The 27,582-nt window shown below is 46.3% G+C and overlaps 1 protein-coding gene across 1 annotated transcript in view; it reads left to right on the top strand.

The window, feature by feature from the left end:
- The window catches only part of SMCHD1 (structural maintenance of chromosomes flexible hinge domain containing 1), a 1,054,086-nt gene that overhangs the window by 703,159 nt on the left and 323,345 nt on the right, over positions 1 to 27,582 (top strand). The window contains exon 33 of the mRNA XM_082259552.1: positions 22,601 to 22,758. Coding sequence (XP_082115678.1) covers positions 22,601 to 22,758 — 158 coding nt within the window. The remainder of the gene's footprint in view (positions 1 to 22,600; positions 22,759 to 27,582) is intronic.

The raw sequence follows: 27,582 nt of genomic DNA, 5'->3' as shown, positions 1-27,582 counted from the left end.
TGGCGGTGGGCCTCTAGTGGCAGTTCCTGTACTTCCGGTTTCTCTTTGATCATTGCACGGTGTGTAGCCTGGCTCTCTGGCTCTGCATTTGAGGAGGGGGTGGTGAGTTCCTGTGGGTGCTATAGGTATTTGGTGTGCTGGGACTTGTGGTGCCACTGGTGCAGCAGTGGGAGGAATTTTTAACAGCAATTTTTACACTTTTTGCTGGTGGTCCCCAGGTTAACCATGGAGTCCCTGGAGCACGTGTCACCACCTGACCCCCTCTGAGGCTTCGGGGCCCTCTGGGTCCCAGTCTGCTTTGTCTGCTATGACAGCAGTCCTGCAGTCACTGGTGTCTTAAGTAGATATGGCCTTCCAAAATAGGACGAGCAAAAAGTATCCACCGCCCTAACCTGCATCCTCTGTCTCCTCAGATTCTGAGGTTGATTTTGCCGCAGCGGATGCGAATCACCCGACTGGGTTTGCATCCACGCACCCTGATTGCTCTGATAGTGAGGATGAATCCTCTTCCACTACAGCTGCGCATGAAAAGGCGCTAGTGGATGCGCTGATTGTATCAGTGCAGTAACTTTGAAATTGGAGGACGCATCTCCATTTCGTCTGCGTGGACTGCGCCGGTGCAATTTGTTACCCGCAGAGCCTCCAAAGCGGCATGGGTGTTTCACTTTCCCGCTTATCTTTTGCACATTGTTGCGAGTCAGTAGGGTTACCCCAAATGCACTGTCGGGGTCCCTAAACATTTCGCTAGAAGGTATTTGAAGAGTTCCTAGTAAAGAAACTGACAGTTCCACCTGGGGTGGACTCTCAGGTTTCCAGGTTGAATAAAACCAACCTTCTCCCGGTGGAGGATTCTCCGTCCTTTAAGGACCCTTTTGACAAGAGAGTTGAATCTCTGGTCCGATACCTTTTTACCATGGCCGTTTCCATTCTGCAGCTGTTTTTTTGCCATAACCTTGGTTTCCCAGACATTAAAGGAATGGGCTAAGTTACTGCGCCAGGATTTGGAAGGAGGACAACCTCCTCCTGACCTGGCGGACCAGTTGGTCCAGGGGTTGCAGTATATCTGTGATGCCTCTCTGGATTCTGCCCCATTTGCCTGTAGGGTGTTTGAGGCAGCGGTGACTCTTCGCCGCATGATATGGCTGAAATACTGGTCTGCGGACCAGGCTTTCAAGAAGGTATTGACTGACCTCCTTTTTATAGGAGACCACTTGTTCGGAGCTTCCATGGAAGAGCTCATTAAGGGTCTTACTGGAGGTAAGAGTACTCTGCTTCTACAGACTACCAGGAGCAAAGAGTCTTTTCGCAAACGTGGCCCTTTCTTCCCAGCCCATAAACGGTCCTTTCTCCCCCCGGGATCTAAGGACCAGGGATCTAAATCTGCCCGGAACCCGGTAGGGGTTTCCAAGAGGCTGTGGCTTGGAAAGTCAAGAGTGGGTTCCTCCGGGACCACAGAAAAGCCCACTTCTGCCTGAAGGGGCGCCCTTACCCATATCTGGGGTAGGGGGACGTCTTTGATTCTTTCCAGATCCATGGACCTCCTTGATTTAAGACAAATGGGTCCACAAGTTGATTCAGTCCTGTTACAAGATCGAGTTCCGGTCCTTGCCTGTGGCATGGTTCTTTCCTTCCAACCTGTGTTTGGCCCCAGATCGCCTACGAGGTCTTCTTGGGGCGGTACAGGATCTGCTTTCACAGGGGGTCATTGTACCGGTTCCGGGATCGGAATGCTTTCAGGGGTTTTATTTAAACCTATTTACTGTTCTCAGGAAGGCAGGCAAGGTATGTCCAATTCTGGACCTCAATGCCTTGACCTGCTTTGTGTGGGTTCAGAAATTTTGAATGGAGTTCATTCGCTTGGTAAAGGCATCTCTTCATTAAGGGGATTTCCTGGCCTTTATCGATATCAAGGATGCTTACCTTCATATCCCAATATATATCAGGCATCAGCGTTTCCTTCGCTTTGCCATGGACGAGGAGCACTATCAATTTGTGGTGTTACCCTTTGGTCTCGCCTCAGCTCCTTGGGTATTCACAAAATTTTTTGGACCCACTGTTAGCATTGCTCAGGCAGAAGTGGATTGCAGTACTGGGGTACTTGGACGATCTCCTTCTGCGAGCAGAGTCTCCGAATGCATTAAAAAACAGTCTGGACATTTCAGTACGAACTCTGCAAGATGTCACGAACCTGGTTGGAGGCTGAGGTGACGAGAGGGCTCCCCTTGCGGCTGAGTGCAGAGCACCCCTGAGATGGTGACAGGTGCTGTGCCCAAAGGTGCACGGGTTGCCTGCAGGTGTAGCTGTGTCAGCAATTGGATCCGCAGTAGATAAGACAGCCACTTGGATCACTGGAAGTGCAGGCAGGCTAGTGCAAATCAAGGTCAGAAGCCAAGCCGAGGGTCAAACACAGGTAGTCAATCAGGAGCAGGCAGGGAGAAGTCAGTAAGGCAAGCTGGGTTCAGAGCAGGAGAAAGCCAGAAGCAGGTCAAGGATAGCCGGGTCGGTAACGGGAAATCAATCAAGCAGGAGTTTCAAGGCACAAGGAAATCGGGTACTAGCTGAAGATAATCCAGCAATGAATGGCAGATAGTGCTGAGTTTATATAGGAAGTGGATGTACAGTGGGTACGGAAAGTATTCAGACCCCCCTTAAATTTTTCACTCTTTGTTATATTGCAGCCATTTGCTAAAATCATTTAAGTTCATTCTTCTTCCTCATGAATGTACACACAGCTCCCCATATTGACGGAAAAACACAGAATTGTTGACATTGTTGCAGATTTATTAAAAAAGAAAAACTGAAGTATCACATGGTCCTAAGTATTCAGACCCTTTGCTGTGACACTCATATATTTAACTCAGGTGCTTTCCATTTCTTCTGATCATCCTTGAGATGGTTCTACACCTTCATTTGAGTCCAGCTGTGTTTGATTATACTGATTGGACTTGATGAGGAAAGCCACACACCTGTCTATATAAGACCTTCCAGATCACAATGCATGTCAGAGCAAATGAGAATCATGAGGTCAAAGGAACTGCCTGAAGAGCTCAGAGACAGAATTGTGGCAAGGCACAGATCTGGCCAAGGTTACAAAAAGATTTCTGCTGCACTTAAGGTTCCTAAGAGCACAGTGGCCTCCATAATCCTCAAATGGAAGACGTTTGGGACGACCAGAACCCTTCCTAGAGCTGGCCGTCCGGCCAAACTGAGCTATCGGGGGAGAAGAGCCTTGGTGAGAGAGGTAAAGAAGAACCCAAAGATCACTGTGGCTGAGCTCCAGAGATGCAGTCAGGAGATGGGAGAAAGTTGTAGAACGTCAACCATCACTGCAGCCCTCCACCAGTCGGGGCTTTATGGCAGAGTGGCCCGACGGAAGCCTCTCCTCAGTGTAAGACACATGAAAGCCCGCATGGAGTTTGCTAAAAAACACCTGAAGGACTCCAAGATGGTGAGAAATAAGATTCTCTGGTCTGATGAGACCAAAATAGAACTTTTTGGCCTTAATTCTAAGCGGTATGTGTGGAGAAAACCAGGCACTGCTCATCACCTGTCCAATACAGTCCCAACAGTGAAGCATGGTGGTGGCAGCATCATGCTGTGGGGGTGTTTTTCAGCTGCAGGGACAGGACGACTGGTTGCAATCGAGGGAAAGATGAATGCGGCCAAGTACAGGGATATCCTGGACAAAAACCTTCTCCAGAGTGCTCTGGACCTCAGACTGGGCTGAAGGTTTACCTTCCAACAAGACAATGACCCTAAGCACACAGCTAAAATAAGGAAGGAGTGGCTTCACAACAAATCCGTGACTGTTCTTGAATGGCTCAGCCAGTGCCCTGACTTAAACCCAATTGAGCATCTCTGGAGAGACCTAAAAATGGCTGTCCACCAACGTTTACCATCCAACCTGACAGAACTGGAGAGGATCTGCAACAATTCTGTGTTTTTCTGTCAGTATGGGGTGCTATGTGTACATTCATGAGGAAGAAGAATGAACTTAAATGATTTTAGCAAATGGCTGCAATATAACAAAGAGTGAAAAATTTAAGGGGGTCTGAATACTTTCCGTACCCACTGTAGATAATTGGCACTAATTAGGACGTCCCATATGGCCATTTTGGAAATTAGCATATATGTAATTTCCTGACAGTCCTGCGCGGCTATTTTGGAAATTGGCATATCTGCCATTCCCTGACAGTCCCGCGCGGCCATTTTGGAAATTGTCATTTTTGCCATTCTCTATCAAGTTCTTCCTTGACAGTGCCCCCCCCCCCCCTCTCCGAGGGACAGCCTCCGGATGCCCAAACGTGCCTGTTTCTCCGGAAATCTGTTGGAAGGACTCCTGAAGGAGTTTAGGGGCATGTACATTACTTGCTGGTTCCCATGAGTTTTTCTACAGGCGGGAACCCCTTACACTTAATGAGATACTGCACTTGTCTTCCTCCTCTTCAACCATCTATAATGGCCTCCACTTCAAATTCCGTGTCCTCCCCTACCGTAACCGGAGGTGGAGGTGGCTCCTCCCTGTTATGGAATGAACTAGTCACTGCTGATTTAAGTAAAGAGACGTGGAAGACTGGGTGTATCTTATAGGAGTTCGGAAGGTTTAGTTCAAATGCCACAGGGTTAACTTCCCTTTTGATTTCAAAAGGTCCAATTAACTTAGGACCCAATTTCTGTGAGGGACAAGTGAGTTTGATATTTGCTGTGGAAAGCCAAACTTCGTCTCCAACCTTAAACATAGGATTTCCCTTCTTCTTTTTGTCAAAGTGCCTATTATAATCCTCTTGAGCCTTCAGTATTGCTTCTTTAAGGGTCTGGTAGTTGGACTGTATAGAGGCAACCCTATACTGGACTGCAGGTGCTGAAGCCTCTGGGATGACATTGGGCAAAAAAGAGGGATGGAACCCATAATTTGCCCAAAATGGGGATTGATTCGTGGAGGCGAATTCGGCACATGGAAGAAGAGATGCCCAGTTGTCCTGGGTAAAGGTAGAGAAACATCTCGGGTATTGCTCTAATGTTTGATTGGTCCTTTCTGTTTGTCCGTTACTTTGTGGATGGTATGTGGATGACAAACAGACTTGGATTTGTAGAGTCCTGCACAATGATTTCCAGAATCTGGAAGTGAACTGCACCCCTCTGTCGGACACAATACTACTTGGTAGTCCATGTAGTCGGGACAATTTCTTTAATGGTGGTGGTGATTCAGTCTGAAGGGGGTAAGTCGACAATAAAATCCATTGATGATATCCTCCATGGCTGTTCCGGAACAGGGAGAGGTCTCAGCAAGCCCCAAGTCTTGATATTGTGCCCTTTACTGCGGAGACAAGTTACGCAGGTGTCCACATCTTTACAATCCTATCTGTGATTGGGCCACCAGAAGGATCTTTGAACAAGATCACACGTTTTTCTGACGCCAAAGTGGCCGGTAAGGTGGTGATCATGACAAGAGTTCAGGACTTGGGGTCTTACTTCAGGAGGGATGAAAATGTTGTTATCATGCCATAAGAGATTCCCGTCTCTTTGTAATGCCAAGGTTTCAGCTTCTGGGTACCGGGCAGAGGCTTGCTTGATACTTGTGCTTAGATCGGTTTGGAGCAGCAAAAAGTTGTGTGGTGACAGAATCGTGCTGGGAGTAGGTGTTTCCGGGGTCTCTGGGAACATGCAGGAAAGAGCGTCAGCTTTCCCATTTTTGGATCCTGGGCGATATGTAAGGTGGAAGTTGAACCTGGAGAAGAATAAGGCCCATCGGGCTTGCCGTGGTCTGAGTCGCTTGGCGGTCCTGAGGTACTCTAGGTTCTTATGATCTGTAAAGTTTATGATGGGGTGTGTAGCGCCTTCCAGTAGGTATCGCCATTCCTCCAGTGCCGACTTGATGGCTAGTAGCTCCCGGTCACCCACATCATAATTCTTCTCTGGTGGAGTCATCTTCCTGGAGAAGAAAGCGACAGGGTGAAGCAGGGCCTTGGCCCCCTGACGTTGAGACAGAATGACTCCTGTGGCAACTTTAGCGGTATGTACCTCAAGAACAAAGGGCAAAGCTGGATCTGGGTGTTGCAGTACTGGAGCGGATGTAAAAAGGATCTTAACCTGATCAAAGGCTAACTGGGCTTCCTGAGGCCATTGGAACCGGACCTGCTGGCGGGTTAACTGGGTAATGGGAGAAAGTGTTAAAGTCCTTGATAAAACGTCTGTAAATGTTAGCAAACCCAACAAACCTCTGGATGCCTTTTTTCTCTGTCGCTCATTGACAGACGCAGTCCTCCTTGATTAATATCAACTCGGGTTATACTGCCCTCTACAGGAGTAGGACTAGGCAGAAAGAAAAACGTTCTGGCCACACCTTAGGGGTAGTCCCAGAGGGTATATCCTCTCTCTCTCTGCTACAGGAAGTCAGTTATGTCACAAAGCAGTATTTAGAGAATTTAACCCAACCCAACTCAAAAACAGAGGGGCGGGTACTGCGTCTGTCAATGAGCTTAAGAGAAAAGGATTTTACGGTAAGATCTTACAAAAATCCATTTTTGTCAGTGGGAGCTGGCCAATTGATAATAGCAGCCACCTTCTGGGGGTCCATAGAGATCCCTTCTGTGGAGATGATCAGTCCTAGAAACTGAATGGACAGTTTTTCAAACTCGCACTTCTCTGCCTTTGCATACAGTCCATGTAGCCTTATTGTGACCAAGACTTTTTTTACATGCACCCGATGAAGATTCAGGGAGGCAGAGAAGAGGAGAATATCATCTAGATACACTATTACAAAGTGATCTAGGAACTCTCGAAAAATGTAATTTACAAAATGTTAGAAGGTGGCTGGAGCATTACATAGTCCAAAGGGCATGACTAGATATTCAAAGTGCCCGAAGCGGGTCCTGAAAGCTGTCTTCCTCTCATCTCCCTTGCGAATGCGGACCAAGTTGTAGGCACCGCCTAAATCTAGCTTGGTAAAGATTCGGGCAGAACGGAATCTTTGGAAGAGTTCAGGGACAAGAGGGAGTGTCTAACGATTTTTAATTGTAATTTTATTAAGTTCCCGATAATCCACACAAGGTCTCAGTGAGTAGTCTTTCTTCTGGACGAAGAAGATGCCAGCGCCAGCCGGAGAGGAAGAGGGGCGAATGAATCCTTTCTCGAGATTTTCATTGATATAAAGGTGTAGAGCCTCCAATTCAACTTCGGAGAGAGTAAAAATTCGCCCAAAAGGAATCTCCGCACCTGGAAGTAGCTCAATAGGGCAATCATAAGGTCGATGAGGTGGTAGGGCATCAGCCTTTTTCTTGTCAAAAACATCCAGGTAGGAATGATAGGTTGGCAGTACTACTTTGCTAGTTCTGGTGATGGGTTGAACAGACAGACAAACGGGAGGCTTGCTGATTTCGGGGACAAAGCAGCGCTGCTGGCAGTATTCTGAGTTGAAGGAGATTCTCCCCCATGGCCAATCAATTTGAGGATTGTGCGCCCGGAGCCAAGGAATTCCGAGAATAATAGGGAACATAGGGGAACACAAAATGTCAAAGCAGAGAAATTCCTGATGACCAGAGTTCGTCCAGGTTAGGATGGGGATAGTCTCCTGTGTCACAGGTCCAGATCTGGGAATAGTCCCATCAGCTAGATGGACTTCACGTCTCTGCTTCTTATTCCTAAGCAGTATTTGTAATATCTTTGCCAAGGTAATGTCCATGAAGCAGCTGCTTGCTCCGGAATCAAGGTATGCCTGGAGCTGGATCTCCCTTTCCACCACCTGCAACGAGATGGGTAGGACAAGGTGAGCAGGAGGGTATCCAGAGACCTGGAAGTAGACAGGACATGGAGGAAGGCACTTACTAGGTCTCACGGGACAGTTGCTTAGGAAATGTCCAGAACCTCCGCAGTACAGGCAGAGATTGGCCTGTCGTCGCCGTAATTTCTCAGCAGGGGATAGGGTACTTCGTACTAGTCCAATCTGCATCGGTTCTCCCTCAGCAGCAGGAGCAGGCGGAGATTTAAGCACAGGTGCAGGTGAGGGTGGAACCCTGGGGAGCATCCAGGAAGGCCGGTAGGTACCAGTCTTTTCAGAGCTTCGCTCCCGCAAGCGGCGATCAAGCTGAATGGCCAGCTTAATAAGATCCTCCAGGGTGGCTGGGGCATCAACTCTGGCTAATTCATCCTTGAGGACTTCAGATAGACCAAGCCGTTACTGGTATTTAAGAGCTGCTTCATTCCAGCCGGTATCTGCCGACCACTTGCGGAAGTCCACAGTATAGTCCTCCACTGGGCGTCGCCCTTGTCTGAGGTTATGAAGGGCAGTTTCTGCAGTCGTCACACGTTGAGGGTCATCATATAATTGTGCCATGGCATCCAGGAACGTGGAGACTTAATTAAGCACCGGGCTCTTCTGCTCTAACAAATGGTGAGCCCAAGACTGGGGGTCCTCTGAGAGTAGAGATATGATGTACCCCACCTTCACGGACTCCAGGGAGAAAGTCCTGGGCTGGAGGGCAAAATATAACTGGCAAGTGTTCTGGAATGCCCTAAACTTCTGTCGGTCCCCCGAGAAGCCTTCGGGAAATGGAACTCTGGGTTCTGGAGCTGGCATGACCACCGAGGAGGCAAATGCGGGGTGTTCTTGGGCTGAAGCAGCTGAAGCAGAGGGTGCAGCAGGTGGATTCTGGATGACTGGTGCAGCAGATACTGCAAGGTTCTGTAGGCGACCCTCTAATTGAAAGTATCCATCTTGCAGATTCTTCACTGCTTGGGTAAGGCCAGCAACCTGCTGGCATAGAGCCTCTAGCGGGGAAGCTCCTCTTTCAGCCTCAGACATAATGGCTGAATTATGCTGTCACGAACCTGGTTGGAGGCTGAGGTCACGAGAGGGCTCCCTTTGCGGCTGAGTGCAGAGCACCCCTGGAGATGGTGACAGAGGGTGCTGTGCCCAAAGGTGCATGGGTTGCCTGCATGTGTAGCTGTGTCAGGAATCGGATCCGCAGTAGATAAGACAGCCACTTGGATCACTGGAAGTGCGGGCAGGTTAGTGCAAATCAAGGTCCAGAAGCCAGGCCGAGGGTCAAACACAGGTAGTCAATCAGGAACAGGCAGGGAGAAGTCCGTAAGGCAAGCCAGGTTCAGAGCAGGAGAAAGCCAGAAGCAGGTCAAGGATAGCCGGGTCGGTATCAAGCAGGAGTTTCAAGGCACAAGGAAAGGTACCAGCTGAAGATAATCCAGCAATAAATGTTTATATAGGAAGTGGATGTAGATAATTGGCACTAATTAGGACGTCCCACATGGCCATTTTGGAAATTGGCATATCTGCCATTCTCTATCAAGTTCTTCCCTGTCACAAGAGTTCAGAATGAAACTGAATTTCCAAAAATCTGTTTTGGTCCCGTCCACCAAGCTGGACTATCTAGGCCTTACCCTGGACACGGCCTCAGCCCGGGTGTTTCTTCTGGAGGTTAAACTCCAGAAGTTGCAGGATGTGATATAGCTCCTGTTGTCCAGCCAGCGATCATCTCTTAGGACTTGTATGCAAGTACTAGGCTTGATGGTCTCCACCTTCAAGGCGGTTCTGTTTGCTCAGTTCAATACCAGATACCTGCAAAAGTAGATTCTTGCCAAATGGAACAAGAACCCACACTCTGTAGGCAATCTGATCCTGTTGAGCCAGGGTACGAGGGGATCCTTGATCTGAAGGCTAGAGGGGTGTCTGAATCTGTGATTCCTACGCTGTTAAAAGCTAGAAAATCGACTTCTAGAAAGATTTAGCATAGAGTCTGGAAGGCGACATTGCTTGATGTGAGTCTCGGGGAATCTCCCCCCGTTCCTTTTCAGTGTCTCGTGTTTTGGAGTTTCTCCAAAGAGGTATAGATCAGCGTTTGGCCTTGGGTACCAACAAAGGCCAGATTACGGCCCTGCCGATTTTGTTTCAGTGCTCGTTGGCCATGAATTCCTTGGTTCACACCTATGTTCAGAGGGTCCGCCACCTGGTTCCCCCGCTGAGATCTCCATTACCTCCGTGGGACCGCATTTTGGTGCTGTTGGTTCTTCAGAAACCGCCTTTTGAAAATATTTGTGAGGTTTCTCTGCTTACTCTGTCACAGAAGGTAACCTTCTTGGTGGCTATTACTGCTGCACACAGGGTGTCAGAGTTGGCTGCATTGTCTTGGCCTTCACCCTATCTAGTGGTTCACAGAGACAAAGTGGTGCTTCGTCCCTGCCAGCCATTTCTTCCTAAAGTTGTCTCTGGTTTCCATTTAAATGAGGACATTGTGTTGCCTTTCTTCTGTCCTAAGCCTAAGCATCCTGAAGCGATTGCCTTACATTACTTGGATGTGGTTCGGGCAATCAGGGTGTACCTGGCAGCGACTAAGTTGTTCCGAAAATCGGATTCTCTTTTTGTCCGTACAGATGGACCCCGTAAGGTGCTGGCCGCGTCTGCTGCGATAATTTCTAGATGGATCAGACAGATGGTGGTGCAGGCCTATTCCATTAAGGGTCAGGATTCTCCTCTCCCTGTTAGGGCACATTCTACGAGGGCGCTTATTGCTTCTTGGGCCTTCCATCATCAGGCATTGGTAGTGCAGGTTTGCAAGGCTGCCACCTGTTTGTCTGTGCACACTTTCACAACATTTTATAAGGCTGATGTGTTGGCATCTGCGGATGCTTCTTTTGGCCGTAAGGTTTTGGAGGCCGCTGTTGGAGAGGATTAGTCCTCTTTGAGGGTGTTTTTTGTCAGATGAGCTCCAGTTGTTCCTGGGTGATCTCCTTTTTTACCTGGTTGGCTATGTTTAGCCTTTCGGAAGTGTTTTCTTGCTGTGTTTTTCCCACCCCTCATGTTGACACTGCTTTGGAACGTCCCAAGAGTCAAGAAGATCTGGAGCTGTTTCCGTCAATGAACAAAAGAGAAAACTGGATCTTTGTCTTATCGTAAAATCCTTTTCTCTGATGTTCATTGACAGACACAGCACCCGCCCCTCTATTGAGTTAGGTTTTATGTTCTTCTGACACTGCTGGTTACAAAACTGAAGATCTATAACAGGAAGTGGGAGTATACAACACTGGGACTGCCCTATATGCGTAATCAAACTTTTTTCCGCCTAGTGTTCTACTCCTGTAGGGGGCAGCATAAACCTTAAGGTCAAGAAGATCTGGAGCGGTGTCCGTCGATGAACATCAGAGAAAAGGATTTTACGGTAAGACAAAAATTCAGTTTTTTGAAAATTTTCTTAGTTTACAGCATTTCTTCACACCTGCCTAAAATGTTTGCACAGTACTGTATATTTATGTGTGTGAATGCATGTATGTGTGTGTGTGTATGTGTGTGTGTGTGTGTATATATACATATATATATATACAGTATATTTTTTTTACAGTATCTCACAAAAGTGAGTACGCCCCTCACATTTTTTTGTAAATATTTTATTATATCTTTTCATGTGACAACAGTGAAGAAATGACACTTTGCTATAATGTAAAGTAGCCTGTCTAACAGTTTAAATTTGCTGTCTACTCAAAATAACTCAACACACAGCCATTAATTTCTTAACCGCTAGCCACGAAAGTGAGTACACAACTAAGTGAAAATTCCAAATTGAGCCCAAGGTGTCAATATATTGTGTGGCCACCATTTTTTCCAGCAGTGCCTTAAAACTCTTGGCAAGGAGTTCACCAGACCTTCACAGGTTGCCACTGGAGTCCTCTTCCACTCCTCCATGACGACATCACTGAGCTGGTGGATGTTAGAGACCTTGCGCTCCTCCACCTTCCGTTTGAGGATGCTCAATAGGGTTTAGGTCTGGAGACATGCTTGGCCAGGCCATCACCTTTACGCTCAGCTTCTTTAGCAAGGCAGTTCTTTAGCCGGCAGCACTCGTGCAGCCCCAGACCATGACACTCCCATTACCATGCTAGACTGTAGGCAAGGCACACTTGTCTTTGTACTCCTCACCTGGTTGCCAATACGCACGCTTGACACCATCTGAACCAAATAAGTTTATCTTCGTCTCATCAGACCACAGAACATGGTTCCAGTAATCCATGTCCTTAGTCTGCTTCCGTTCAGCAAACTGTTTTCGGGCTTTCTTGTGCATCGTCTTTAGAAGAGGCTTCCTTCTGGGATGACAGCCATGCAGACCAATTTGATGCAGTGTGCGGTGTATGGTCTGAGCACTGACCGGCTGACCCCCCCCCCACCCCTTCAAAATCTGCTGCAATGTTGGCAGCACTCATACGTCTATTTCCTAAAGACAACCTCTGGATATTACGCTGAGCATGTGCACTCAACTTCTTTGATCGACCATGGCAAGGCCTGTTCTGAGTGGAACCTGTCCTGTTAACCCGCCGTATGGTTTGGCCACCGTGCTGCAGCTCAGTTTCAGGGTCTTGGTACTCTTATAGCCTAGGCCATCTTTATGTAGAGCAACAATTTTTTTTTTACAGATCCCCAGAGAGTTTTTCCCCATGAGGTGCCATGTTGAACTTCCAGTGACAAATATGAGAGAGTTAGAGCAATAACACAAAATTGAACACACCTGCTCCCCATTCACACCTGATACCTTTTAAAACTAACGAGTCACATGACATCAGAGAGGGAAAATGGCTAATTGTGCCCAATTTGGACATTTTCACCTAGGGGTGTACTTACTTTTTTGCCAGCGGTTTAGACATGAATGGCTGTGTGTTTGAGTTATTTTGAGGGAACAGCAAATTTACATTGTTATACAAGCCGAACACTCACTACTTTACATTGTAGCAAAGTGTAATTTCTTCGGTGTTGTCACATGAAAAGATATAATAAAATAAATACCAAAATGTGAGGTGTGTACTCTTGGCCTGAGCCCAGACCTGAATGCGATTGAAAATCTGTGGGCCAATCTGAAGAGGGCTGTGCACAGGAGATGTGCCATGCTTATAGACTCATAACCAAATAGATTGAGTGATGTAATAAAATCAAAAGGTACTTCAACAAAGTATTAGTTTAAGAGTGTGCACACTTATGCAACCATATAATAAATTTTTTTTATTTTTACTTCCCTCCACCTAAAAGATTTCAATTTGTTGTTCACCTGAGTTGTACAGATTATAGGTCACATTAAAGGTGGAAAAAGTGTCTCATTTTTTTATATCACAGAAATCTGTATATTGTTTTTTACATGTATGTGAGAAGGTTCAGAATTGGCTTGGGCGGCAAGTGGTTAAGATTTTTATATAGGGAGTTTCCAATGTAGCTCCTCATTTTCATTGCACTGTACAATGCCTTGAAAAAGTATTCATACCCTTTGAAATTTTCCACATATTGTCATGTTACAACCAAAAATGTAAATGTATTTTATTGGATTTTCCAGGGATATGCAAACTGTAGCCCTCCAGCTGTTGCAAAACTACAAGTCCCATCATGCCTCTGCCTCTGGGTGTCATGCTTGTGGCTGTTAGAGTCTTGCTATGCTTCATGGGACTTGTAGTTCTGCAACATCTGGAGGGCAACAGTTTGCCTATCCCTGTGCTAGACCAACACAAAGTGGCACATAATTGTAAAGTGGAAGGGAAATTATATAAACGGTTTTCAATATTTTTTAGAACACTTCGTGTAGGTCTATCACAAAAAATCCCAATAAAATAAATTTGCGTTTTAGGTTGTAACATAAGATGTGAAAAATTTTAAGGGGTATGAATACTTTTTCAAGGCACTGCAACTCCATGAGATTTGAATTGGTTCTGTCTGTGTTTTGAAAACTACTGTTTAATCCTATCATACACAATTCTCCTCCCTTCCTCTCTCCCTTCCTCTCTCTCTGTCCTCTCACCCAACAAGGTGGTGTTTCTTATGGTCATTAAGTCTGTGAGGTGATTAGCTGAAATGTTGCCTTTATGCCAGCACAGAACCCTTTCATTTTTTTCATAGGGACAAGATGGTGTTAAGGCAAGGGACTTTCTTCTTTCCTTTGGTAGTTTGTATTTTATCTAAACCAGGGCATTGTTATTCTGCCCTTCTGTCAGGCTCTAATTCACTAAAAAGACATTTCACTTGTTTTCATTCCAGATGGTTCTTGTAAGATTGCACAAATTGTTTTGTTTTTTCTTCTCTGTATGACCCAGACTGTCCAGCATCCAAGCTTTTAGTCTCAGCATCAGATTGATCTCTTTAATGTTAAGGCACACACTACCTACAGTGCATCCAGAAAGAATTCACAGCACTTTTTCCACATTTTGTTACAGCCTTATTCCAAAGGATTAAATTCATTATTTTCCTCCAAATTCTACAAACAATACCCCATAATGACAATGTTAAAGACGTTTATTTGAAATATTTGCAAATTTATTAAAAGAAAATAAAAAGGAACAAAAATCACATGTACATAAGTATTCACAGCCTTTACTTAATACTTTGTTGAAGCACATTTGACACCAATTACAGCCTCAAGTCTTGAGTATGATGCTACAAGCTTGGCACACCTATTTTTGGGCAGTTTCACCCATTCTTCTTTGTAGGACCTCTCAAGCTCAAGGTTGGCTAGGGGGCGTTGGTTCACAGCCATTTTACGATCTCTCCAGAAATGTTCAATCAGGATCAAGTCTGGGCTCTGGCTGGGTCACTCAAGGACATTTACAGAGTTGTCCAGTAGCCACTTCTTTGTTATCTCGGCTCTGTGCTTAGGGTAGTTGACCCATTGGAAGCAGAGCACTATGGAGAAGGTTTTCATCAAGGATGTCTCTGTACATTGCTGCATTCACCTTTCCCTCGATCCTAAATAGTCTCCCAGTTCCTGGCACTAAAAACATCCCTACAGCATGATGCTGCCACCACCATGCTTCACTGTGATGGTATTGGCAAGGTGATGAGCGGTGCCTGGTTTCCTCAAGACATTACGCTCGCCATTTGGACCAAAGAGTTCCAGAGAATTTTGTTTCTCATAATCTGGGAGTCCTTCATGTGCCTTTTGGCAAACTACAGGTGGGCTGTCATGTGCCTTTTACTGAGAAGTTTGGCCACTCTACCATACGGGCCCGATTGGTGGAGTGCTACAGGGAGGGTTGCTCTTCTGGAAAGTTCTCATTTCTCCACAGAGAAACGCTGGAGCTCTGTCAGAGTGTCCATCGGGTTTTTGGTCAACTCGATGACTATGGCCCTTCTGCCCTGATTGCTCCGTTTGGCCGGTTTGTTACAATAATGAATGCTGGTAGAGGTAGGGGCCGTTATTTAGGGTTGGCTGGTGTCCAGGTCTCCTGTAGTCTGCAGTGTAGCCAAAATATAACAGTAAAATTATTTTCTGTGTCCCTCAATAGGCACAGAAAGGAATTTACAAATATTTCAACAATTCTATTTTAACAGTATTCTTTATTACAGCCTCCAAGTAGTTCAGTACCAAGTTAGAAACTCTTGGAGGGCTAAATTTTCGGCAATGTAAATTTATGTTTGTGGAGCTGTGATATGACTGTAAGGTGAGAATTGACCTGAATAAAGTTAGCTGTGTAAAGCCCAACTCTTGGCAAAATCTAATCTTTCTCTTACGTCCTCCGACAGTCGCCGCCTCTTCATATTCGTCACAATGGGGTATTAGACTTTGCTCCGAAGGAGTAGCTAGGCAGCAGAATATGTTAACATTAAAGCTTTTAACATATCCCACCCTCAAGGGGTGGTCCCCTCAGTCAATACCCTCCTACTTCCTGCAACCATATCTCAGTTTCAATGTCTAGCTTGTCAGGAGTAGCTGGTTCTCTCTGTGCTGGGGCTTTGTGCCCCAGCCTCTTTCTTCTTTTTTGATTTTTTGTTTGAGTTTTTTCTCTCTCTTTACTTAGCTGTTCTTTTTGTCAGCATTAGTTAGTTCTTCTGACGAAGAGGATCATGCGGGCTGGGTCTCGGGCTGATCCCCCTGGTCGCAGGTCGTGGGTCAGTGGCTTCCCAGCCTGCCATCGAGCGTTCAGCCAGGTAACGCTCCTGGCACAGTGAACGACCCATCCCTGTTCGGTGCAGGGATGATTGGTGAGGTGGCTACCTCACTGGACGCTGTGAGGTTTCTTAACCCCCATTTTGTGCGTCTTGTATGCGACTCTCCCTGCCTCATGTGCAGCGGCTTGTTCGTCTGTGCGGGTCCCCCACACCATTGAGAGGTAAGTGTATCTATGTGGGGACCTGTCTGTCTGGGGGGGTGTCAGTCTGGGACTGTGTAACCTGCTTCTGTTCACACTGTTTGTCTCCCTATCACTCTGCTGCATGCTGCGGGCTGCAAGGGGGGGGAGCTGTGTGACACTGTCTGTGTCAGCCTTGTTCAGTGTGAGAAGCTGTGTGCTGTGGGGCATGTTTTGTGGCATGTTTGGGCACAATACAGCGATCGCTTCGGCGATCTGCCATGTTTTTTTATATGGATGGTGTTATGTGCATTACTGTACTGTAGGAGCGGCGGTTTCGGCGCCAAACGGCGCCATTTTGCCTGCACTCGCTCCGGCCGCATGTTCTACATGCATGGCGGCCATTTTCTTGTAGCCTCCCATAGGCTTTAATAGAGCGCCCTGGTCTCATCACTTCCTCTTCTCCTTGGTACACCGATCGAGGCAGCAGCAGCGGCGAGGGTCTCCTCAGGTTTTATCCTTCTGTTCTTGCTATATCCATTGCCTGTGTCAGTTTATTGTCCCTGTGGGGGTCTCATTGTGCTTGTGTGTGGTGCGGTGGGCTGCGCTCGCCGCGCTTGTTAAAGGGGCAGTTAACCCTTTATTCTCCGGCATATCATATTGGGGCAATGGATTCTCAGGAGGGCAAATTTCCTGCCACCTTGGTGGAAAGCCAGGGGACCGCTGTTTCCCCCCCAGGGGGGGATTTGGCCACTATTGTGGCCGGCCTTGCTGCTCAGGTGCAGATGCTGGTGGCTGCTCAATCTACTAAAAGACCCAGAGTTTCTGTTTCCTCTGATTCTGAGGGTGAAGGTGATGGGGCTGTTATGGCGGGGGTCTCCTTATCAGGGTCCCGCTCCTCCCTGGATCTAGTGGGGTCCGAGGTGGAGGCTGAGGTTGAGGGGGTTGATAATTCTCCCCCTGGCTCGCCTGAAGAGCTTGCAATCATGGATGAATTGATTGCTTCCATAAAACAAACGCTGCGTTTGCAGGATGAAGTGTGTCCCCCCGCTGCCTTGGCGGCTTATGGGACGCAGAGAAAACGCAGGACGCCGCAGGTTTTCCCTGCAATGATGATTTTCAGCGCGCTGTTAAGGAACAATGGCGCACTTTACGCAAACCTTTTGCTGTGCCAAGTAGGTTCAAGCTGCGTTATCCTTTTTCGCCTTCCACTGATGAACGGTGGTGTGTACCACCCCCGGTGGATCACGCAATTGCGGTTTTGAACAAATCCACTGCGATTCCTGCAGAGGATTCCCCGGTGTTCCGTGATGCCACGGATAGAAGAATGGAGTCTCTTGCCCGTCATACTTACTCTCTTACGGGTTCTATGCTTAAAGCTCTGTTTGCCTCTCTCATGGCGGCCCAGGCTGTCGCAAGTTGGACGCAGATGCTTAGGCGCGTCCTGGTGGCCGATTCGGCCTCGCCGGCGACCCTGGATATGGTGGATCAAATCCACCAGGGTGTCATGTATCTGTGTGATGCGGACTTGGACTTAGTCCCGTTGGCTGCACGTGTACACAACGTGGCGGTGTTGTCTCGCCGCCTGGTTTGGTTGAAGTGTTGGTCGGTGGACCAATCTTCACGTAAGACCTTAGCCAATCTGCCTTATGATGGGAGTCCTTGGATGTGTTGATTAAGGGGATCACCGGAGGTAAGAGCACTCTCCTGCCCCATTTCCCCAAGGCTAAGGGGGCTTCTGGGAAGAAGCATGCTAATTTTCGGCCCCCTCAGGGGTCCTTTCGTGCCTTTCGGTCGCACTACAAGGGCAAACCGTTCAAGGGACAAGGCTCTCAAAAGAAGCCGTGGTCTGGTAAACAGAAGTCCGGTCAGTCCGGACCCGCTGCCCATAACAGTGCGGCCTGAAGGGGCGCCCTCACCCAGTTTTGGGGTGGGGGGACGCTTGCTCGGTTTTCTTCAACCCTGGTTGGCCCGCGTGCGGGACAGGTGGGTTCAGGAGATCGTTCGATCTGGTTACAAGATCGAGTTTCTCTCTCGGCCGGAGAGCAGATTTTTTCCCTCAAATCTTCAACTGTCTCCAGAGCGTTTACGGGACCTGCACCTGGCGGTGCGAGACCTGAGGGCTCAGGGAGCGGTGGTTCCGGTGCCTCATCGGGACAGATTTCGGGGGTTTTATTCCAATCTGTTCACCGTGCCCAGGAAGGAGGGCAAGGTTCGTCCAATTCTGGACTTGAAGGCTCTAAACCGCTCTGTGCGGGTTCGCAAGTTCCGCATGGAATCCCTGCGGTCGGTGGTGGCTGCCCTGGTTCCAGGGGAATTCATGGCCTCCATCGATTTGAAGGATGCGGATCTTCACATCCCCATTTTCGAGGGTCACCAGAGGTACCTTCGATTCGCCATTGCGGAGGATCACTACCAGTTCGTGGCGTTACCTTTTGGTCTCGCCTCGGCTCCGCGGGTTTTCACCAAGGTGCTTGCACCGGTTATGGCATTATTGAGAGCCCAGGGCATCTCTGTCCTGGGGTATCTGGACGACATTCTCGTTCGGTCTGCGACCAGCCAGGGTCTGGAGAAGGACCTGTCTGTCACGATGCAAACTCTGCAGGAGTTTGGTTGGACGATAAATTTTCCAAAGTCGACACTGAGTCCGTCGGTTCGTCTTCCCTACCTGGGAATGATCTTGGACTCGGTTCAGGCGAAGGTCTTCCTGCCGGAAGACAAACTCAGAACTCTTCAGGAGGAAGTCAGGTCCCTCAGGGACGTTCCGCACTCGTCTCTGCGGACGTGCATGAGATGTCTGGGATTGATGGTCTCGGCCTTCGAGGCGATTCCCTTCGCCCAGTTTCACACGCGGGGTCTCCAAGCGGAGATCCTGTCCAGATGGGACGGGCGACCTCAATCTCTGGATCTTCAAATCTCGTTGGGCCATCGCACCAGAAGGGACCTTCTGTGGTGGCTCCAGTCCCCGATGGTGTCGGGGGGCAAGTCTTTTCGTCCTATCTCGTGGACGGTGATCACCACGGATGCCAGCCTGTCGGGCTGGGGTGGTGTTCTGGGCGTTCTGTCCGCCCAGGGAACTTGGTCGGAGGGGGAGTCCTCCCTTCCGATCAACATTCTGGAATTGCGTGCGATAAATCTCTGTCTTCATCGTTGGACGGACCGGCTGCAGGGCTGCCCGGTTCGGGTGCAGACAGACAATGCCACGGCGGTGGCCTACATCAACCACCAAGGGGGCACCAGGAGTGCCCGAGCGGCTCGAGAAGTGGCCGACATTCTGTCCTGGGCCGAGACTCATGTCCCGGCGATAACGGCGGTTCACATTCCGGGGGTGGAGAACTGGCAGGCGGACTATCTGAGTCGCCAGACCCTGGATCAGGGGGAATGGTCTCTCCACCCGACTGTCTTCCAGATGTTGTGCGCGAAGTGGGGTCTTCCAGATGTGGACCTGTTCGCGTCTCGTCTCAACAAGGTGAGAAGGTTCGTGGCAAGGACGCGCGACCCTCGGGCAGACGCGTCGGACGCGTTAGTGGCCCCGTGGCATCAGTACAAGCTGATGTACGCGTTTCCACCGATTCAGTTGCTGTCCAGGTTCCTTCGCAGGTTACACTCGGAACGCAGCACGGTGATTCTTGTGGCGCCGGATTGGTCACGCCGGTCCTGGTACGCAGACCTCGTGAATCTGGCGGTCGACGCCCCGTGGCGTCTGCCTCTTAGAGACGATCTCCTGTCTCAAGGGCCGATATACCATCCTGCTTTACAGTCACTGGCTTTGACGGCCTGGCTGTTGACACCGAGGTCCTGAAGGAGTGGGGTCTCTCCCCTGAGGTCGTTCATACCTTGATCAACGCGAGGAAGTCTTCCTCGGGGAAGGTTTACTACCGTACTTGGAAGGCCTATTTTGCCTGGTGTGAGTCCAGGGGGTTTTCACCCCACACGTACTCGGTTTCCCGAGTGTTGTCCTTCCTTCAAACAGGTGTCGATCAGCGTTTGGCGCTGGCTACGATAAAGGGTCAGGTGTCTGCGCTGGCCTTTCTTTTTCAGCGTCCCGTGGCTTCCAACTCCTTGGTTGGCACTTTTGTTCAGGGAGTGCGGCATCTGGTTCCTCCTAGGAGGGATCCTCTGCCCCCTTGGGACTTGAATCTCGTTCTATCTGTGTTACAACGTGCTCCTTTTGAACAGATCAGGGAGATCTCGTTGTCTATGTTGTCCAAAAAGGTCGTCTTTTTGGTTGCGATCACTTCGGCTCGCAGAGTGTCGGAGCTGGCGGCTTTGTCCTGCAAGTCTTCGTATCTGGTTATTCACTTGGATAAGGTGGTCTTGCGACCTAATCCTTCTTTTCTTCCGAAGCGAGTTTCGGAATTCCATCTCAATGAGGATATTGTCTTGCCTTCGCTGTGCGCGAAGCCTAAACATCCGAAAGAGGTGAGACTACATTCTTTGGATGTTGTTCGGGCGATAAGGGTTTACCTTAAATCGACTGAGTCTTTTCGAAAGACGGATTCCTTGTTTGTTCTTCCAGAGGGTCCTCGGAAGGGCATGGCGGCGTCGGCCTCTACCATCGCCAAATGGATCAGGCAGACCATTGAACAGGCCTATGCTTTGCAGGGGAAGGTTCCCCCTGTGCCTGTGAAGGCGCACTCTACAAGATCTCTGAGTACGTCTTGGGCCTGTCGTCATGGGGCTTCTGTAGCCCAGGTGTGTAAGGCGGCGACCTGGTCGACCGTACACACTTTCACAAAATTCTACAAGGTAGATGTTCAGGCATCGGCGGATGCTTCCTTTGGCCGCAAGGTTCTTAGTGCGGCTGTTCCCTAGGATCACCTGTTGGGATCCCTGGCTGTTGGGATATGTCTTTTATCCCCTGGTTATTTATTTTTCCTGGGTTGTTGCTCCTGTTGATCAAGTTTTTTCCTATTTTCCAGCTGGTTTCCTTCCTTTGGTAAGGTTCCTTTCTTTGATGCGGAGACTGCGTTGCCTTACGGCGCGGATGTGTTTCCCACCCCTCATGTTTGCACTGCTTTGGGACGTCCCCATTGTGACGAATATGAAGAGGCGGCGACTGTCGGAGGACGTAAGAGAAAACGGAATTTTTGTAAAATCTTACCTGTAAAATTCCTTTCTCTGAGTCCTCCGACAGTCGCCGCCCCCGCCCCTCTTTTGGGGTTTTGGTTATATACTCTACTGCTATTCCACTGAAACTGAGATATGGTTGCAGGAAGTAGGAGGGTATTGACTGAGGGGACCACCCCTTGAGGGTGGGATATGTTAAAAGCTTTAATGTTAACATATTCTGTTGCCTAGCTACTCCTTCGGAGCAAAGTCTAATACCCCATTGTGACGAATATGAAGAGGCGGCGACTGTCGGAGGACTCAGAGAAAGGAATTTTACAGGTAAGATTTTACAAAAATTCCGTTTTCCCCATCCCTCCTTCCCACTCCTGTCTAACCCACTCTTCTGAGTGTTTGGTTTTCCTTACATGGTAAGGTCAGTTATACTCACCTGAGCCCCCCCATCCAGGTTCTTTGTTGAAGCTGTATCCATCTGCAGGGACTGATAGCTCAGGGCTGTTTTAATCTTAATGGCAGGTCCCCTTCACTCCCTTCAGGCTTACATTGGTCCTTTTCTGGATCCTGAGATGACCTCTCTGCTGGCCAGTCAAAAGGAATTGTCCACACAACTTGAACAGTGACATTGACATCCTGAAGGGCCCATCCTGGAAATATTCAGAGAGGGGGATGACCACGTGACAACAGCTTACTTTTTTTTTTTTTAAGAGAGGGAGGTTATTTTAACCCCAAAGTTGGGCTTTGAATCTTATCCTTAGCTAACCTACTTCTGCATATATTTTGATTTTCAAATGTAGCAAATAATTTTTTGTACAGTCTTGCAATAATCTAACGCTTTCAAGTAAATACCACAGGAAATTAATCAGATGAGTTGGTAAATTCCATTTGAAACCGGGTTTATTTAATTCACCGAACATGCACTGAAAAATAGATGTGCTTGTTGGATGATACATTTATTTTCCAATTCCCTTATGTGTAAATGTTTAACATGTACTGTGTGTCCAGCCAAACTTTTTTTGTTCTAAATAAAGTGGTAAAGGATTTGATGTTGAACCCCTTTGAGGTTTCGCGATTAACCAGAGTTCAAATAGAGAGATTTTCTATCACTCTTGTCTGCCTAAAAATGGTTTAATCAGACAGGGACTGAGGGAAATATAAAGTGGGGACACAGACAGCAATAAAAGGCAGACAAATGTTCTAGCCTTCCCCTACTCTCCATTTTTCTTTGTCTCAGCTGTTGATATTCTTCCCTTTTTTTCTGTCTGGTGAAACTGTTGTTACTGGGACAGTAAAAAGGTTCTGATTCTTCCCCACTTTATCCAAAACAAAACCAAAAAAAAATTTGGTTGGACATTTTGTCATTCATGCTACAATTCAGTATTTTTATGTTCTGGAGAATTCTGTACTTGTAGCTGGTACCCTTTTATCACTTTATATTTCTAAAAATATTCTATAATAAAGTCTAAGGTCTTTTTTTTTTTTTTTTCTTTAGGGGGGTTTATTCCTTGCAATGTAAAGCATCATATCACAAAAGTACTCTGGAAAGTCAACCAGTCAAAGTTAAAGTAATGCCGGACCCTGAAAAACCAGTCTTTGTGTTTGTTAAATTTGATAGAGATGTAGATTTTAAAGCTGGAAGTGTTTTTCCAGGTAAGTTGTATGGTATTTGAAGCAATTTTTGACTTGGGGGAAAGAAAGTGGTCAATCTTAGGTTATTTGGTTAAAACTAATCTTGTTTTCAAAGTAGGGATCATTTTTATGTTAAGGCTATGTTGATCACCAATGGCCTCCATATAATAAGGCACCTTCACTTCAAATACAAAATCCCAGCCTAGCCCTGATTACCCATAAAGGTATATCTAAATCAGCACAGGACACAGACTGAGTATTCATAGACCATGGGTTTTAGACTCATACCCCCTGGGTACGTCCCCTATAACCTTACCCCACTCTGTAAGTCCTCAGTTTATTGCTAGCGTACCTAAGTTGTTTGACCTCTTCTACCCTAAAGTGGATGTAAGCCCTTACATATACCCAGTGAAGTGAACAGCCTCAGATGATGCACAGAAATGAAACCAATCTCCCTACATAGTATATCTGCTGTCTTCAGCTTGCTATAGTTTTTTTCTTCCTGTTCAGCACTGGGTGTGGTTTCTTAGCACATACTGTGTGACAGCTGATTGGAGGAAAGGCACACACCCCTCCCCATTAGGCAAAGGATAGAAGGAATGAGCAGAGCTGTGCTATGAATAGACCAGCTCTCTGCTAATCTATTTATAGCACCCACCCTGACTTAGGGCTTTGGAGAGAGATTAGAAAATACTACAGATATATGTGCTTAGGTCAAATTTCATGAATCAGGTTTACATACACTTTAAGAAGAAATCACTCTTCCCTTTAATATTTTATCTTTGGATATCTTTAGATTTTTAAATTATTTATTCAATCAAATCCTTCACTTATAATACAATAATAGAAGCAGTGCACCTGGATCGGTGCAACCTCAGTAAAACCTTGGGAGTCCTTCATGGGCATGCTCTCTGTGATGGGTGAAGCCTGAACTCTATATGCGGTCCAGTGTCATGGACAGGTAAAACAGGGTCAATCATATGTATCTGATTGTTACTGTAAAAACAGTGGCTATATTTGGAATGTATTAATGAATAAACCATGTTGCGCTGATCAAGAAAAGAAAAAACAAATGCACCAAAAAAAAAAAAAAACCTATGAAATAAAAGTTCACACAGTGTATAAATATAGCCAGACATTCCACCAAGAGTTCCTAAAAATGTGTGTTGACAGACAAAAAGCCTTCACCAGATGTTCATGCAGGCTTACCGAACAAATATGATCACCTGTAGAAAGATATATACAAAGTATATTCCCTGCGCCAAGTTTTAGGGTGACAAGGTGGGTGTAAGAATTGATAAAAGCACTATTAATATATTTTAAAACTATTAAAATGACTAAATAAGCAGCTGCTGTAGAAAATGAGTATATGCCACAGGAATGGTCTTTAAAAAGGCCAAAATACAGCGCTTGCTAATTGAATAAGCAACTAAAATCTTACGAATTAAAATTACCAATAAATTCTAACCTGTGCTTGTAAAGTGCCAATGTGTCTTCATAAATATCACTTGATTGTTAAAAACATATTTAAATAGTATGAAATTGGATATAATTATATTAAAATTCATAAAACGTGCCAGTGGATCATATAAATGAGTGACTGTGACTCCAATAAATATCATCAAAAATCAACAATCTGTAAAGGGAAAAATTATTATATTAAAAAGTCCATTAATATAAGGTTATTATGCTCAGGCAATTAATGTCCTCAATAAGTGGTATCCACAAAAAGTGCAAGTGCTCTGTTTTGATTTTCATAGTATCGATTGCTTGTTCCAAAATTGAATAAGATGGGTCACTTACCAGATAACGTGGGTCTTATGTGCCATATGACACTAAGACCTTTCAGGCTTTGTTTGCCCTCTGGGCTAAGTGGCTCTCCCCTTTACACGGTCCTGCGGGCTGATAATGGCTCCTCTGGACCCCGAAATGTAGTACTCAAGAATAGTATAAGGGAAGAAGAAAGGCTCCAATAGTGTGATAAAGTCTCAAAAAGATTTTATTACCCATCCATCGGGTTCAAAACAAATAAAATCGTGTAGCACACTATCCCTGGTGGTCAGCAGTGCGGGCCGCACGTCCTCCTCGCGGAATAACGGCTAACTTCCGGCTTGCGTTCCAACTAGGGTAGCGTGATGACGTTATTTGGTCCAAACTGACGCGTTTCGTCACTTCCGGTGACGTCTTCAGAGTTTAGACAGCATAGCGTTGAACGTCTGTTTATAGTGCCGGTTACACCCCTATCTCCGCCCTTACTCTGCCCATATGCAAATCGTAGCCGGAAGAAGACGACAGCGGTGTCCCCATGCTAAATTTGAATTGAAAACTAGCCGATCCATAGCTAATTCCCCTGTATAAAATCAATTTATTCTTTAGGTGGATTTGCAACCGCACTGTGCCCATAAGGGACTATTAAAATCATTTAACAATAGGACAAATCTATAAAAATTCTAACCACACTGGTTTCAAAATAGAAAATTAATATCGGTATTCCTATTCATTTGCAAAATTCTTTGGCAATAAGGTGTGAGTGATTATAGATACAAGATGATGTGACTAATATGTATAGTATGTAGAATTTCCAATTCTGCTGGGGAGTGACCGCCATCTTCTCACCCTGGGCCTCAGGAACTGCCGTGGGTGTGGGGCAGAGGTCTCTGACCCTCTGTCCAGTTTGTTGTAACTCTACAGATTCTGATGACAGGAAATCCCATGTTCTCGTAAATGGTGTGGGAGAAAGGCCGGCTGCCTCTTCTCTCAGGAAGGCTGAAGTTGTTGCCGGTGCTGGACAGAGCTCAGGGATGTTTTGCCCTGATGCCATCTCATCTTCTGGAGGTTCGCTGGGTTGTCGTCCTGTACAAAAAGCTGGCGGCACTCGTGCCCAGTGCCAACACTTCAGCAGATGACTCCTAATTGATAACATCAGCCAATGAAAACTTAATTAAATCCATGCTTTCTGTGGCTGGGGAGTGAGGACATCTTCCTCTCTTCCCTGATCTTTAAACTGCCACTGGGAAGATGAGCTGGCTGCTCTCCCGTACTCTTACCTGGCCTCTGGGCGGAGGCATTCCTCCGCCCACTCGTGCCCAGTGCCAACACTTCAGCAGATGACTCCTAATTGATAACATCAGCCAATGAAAACTTAATTAAATCCATGCTTTCTGTGGCTGGGGAGTGAGGACATCTTCCTCTCTTCCCTGATCTTTAAACTGCCACTGGGAAGATGAGCTGGCTGCTCTCCCGTACTCTTACCTGGCCTCTGGGCGGAGGCATTCCTCCATCTACTATGGAAACGAAAGGTAAAAGTATGGGAATGGCGCTGCCTGCTAAAAGTGTTAATGTTGTGACAGGAAAATATGTATCGGTATGTACAATACACAAATAAATATCAATGTGACATAAAAAATAATTAGTAAATGATGATCATAAATACAGCTAAAAACTGAATAAGATGTGACACAATGTGCAAACCTAATAAGGTGTAAACTTAAAAAAGGTGATAAAAGTGCTTATGTGCATAAAACTATAAATAATGCCGGTATGAAAAAGATAAATAATGTACCAAATAATCAATAATTAAAGTGACCAGTGCACATTCAGTTTAATCAATAAATAATCAATGAGGATGAAATAAATGCAAGCGTAAATGATGGCAGCAATTGATCAATAAATAAGGTGATCAGTGCAATTGCAATGAAATAAAATATATAAAGTGACTCAGTGACAGAACCTATGCTGTATATAACAAATATAGGTGATAAATAAAAATGATTACCAATCAACGAAGGAAGCAAGGTTCCTGTAATAGGACTACAATAACATGGCGGGCGTGCTTATCACAAAGAGCGAAAATACATAAAAAGGTAAAGAAGAACTTTGAAGAAAAAATACAGTAACGCATATTGATAAGCTGTATGTAAATACATCCAAATATGTCTAGTATGGAAAAATAGCAATATATAGAAAAATAAATATCGGGGCCAGTATATACAGTCAGGTCCATAAATATGGGGACATCAAAACAATTCTAATCTTTTTGGCTCTATACACCACCACAATGGATTTGAAATTAAACAAACAAGATGTGCTTTAACTGCAGACTTTCAGCTTTAATTTGAGGGTATTTACATCCAAATCAGGTGAACGGTGTAGGAATTACAACAGTTTGTATATGTGCCTCCCACTTTTCAAGGGACCAAAAGTAATTAACAATCATAAATCAAACTTTCACTTTTTTAATACTTGGTTGCAAATCCTTTGCAGTCAATTACAGCCTGAAGTCTGGAAAGCATAGACATCACCAGACACTGGGTTTCATCCCTGGTGATGCTCTGCCAGGCCTTTACTGCAACTGTCTTCAGTTCCTGCTTGTTCTTGGGACATTTTCTCTTCAGTTTTGTCTTCAGCAAGTGAAATGCATGCTCAATCGGATTCAGGTCAGGTGATTGACTTGACCATTGCATAACATTCCACTTCTTTCCCTTAAAAAACTCTTTGGTTGCTTTCGCAGTATCCTTTGGGTCATTGTCCATCTGTACTGTGAAGCGCCGTTCAATGAGTTCTGAAGCATTTGGCTGAATATGAGTAGATAATATTGCCCGAAACTAGGGCTGGGCGATTTTGCCTAAAAAAAAAATCTTCCATTTTTAAAGAAAAATTCGAGTTTCCATTCGATTTTCGATTTTTTTTTCCAATGCACTTAGAAAATTACTGCAGACATCAGATATAGTGTCAAAAGTGCAACTTTATTGCTATTTTAACTCCTCAAGAGTTAAAATTCGTAGAATCCCAAAACAAAAAGTAAACGAGGCTCTGTCATTCAACAATTTCAAGCTTTAACCCAGG

The sequence above is a fragment of the Pelophylax lessonae genome, assembly GCF_965119305.1.
Source record: "Pelophylax lessonae genome assembly, chromosome: 5".
Classification (NCBI taxonomy): Eukaryota; Metazoa; Chordata; class Amphibia; order Anura; family Ranidae; genus Pelophylax; species Pelophylax lessonae.
The sequence above is the reverse complement of the archived record's forward strand: the minus strand, read 5'-3'. Positions and strand labels throughout refer to the sequence as shown.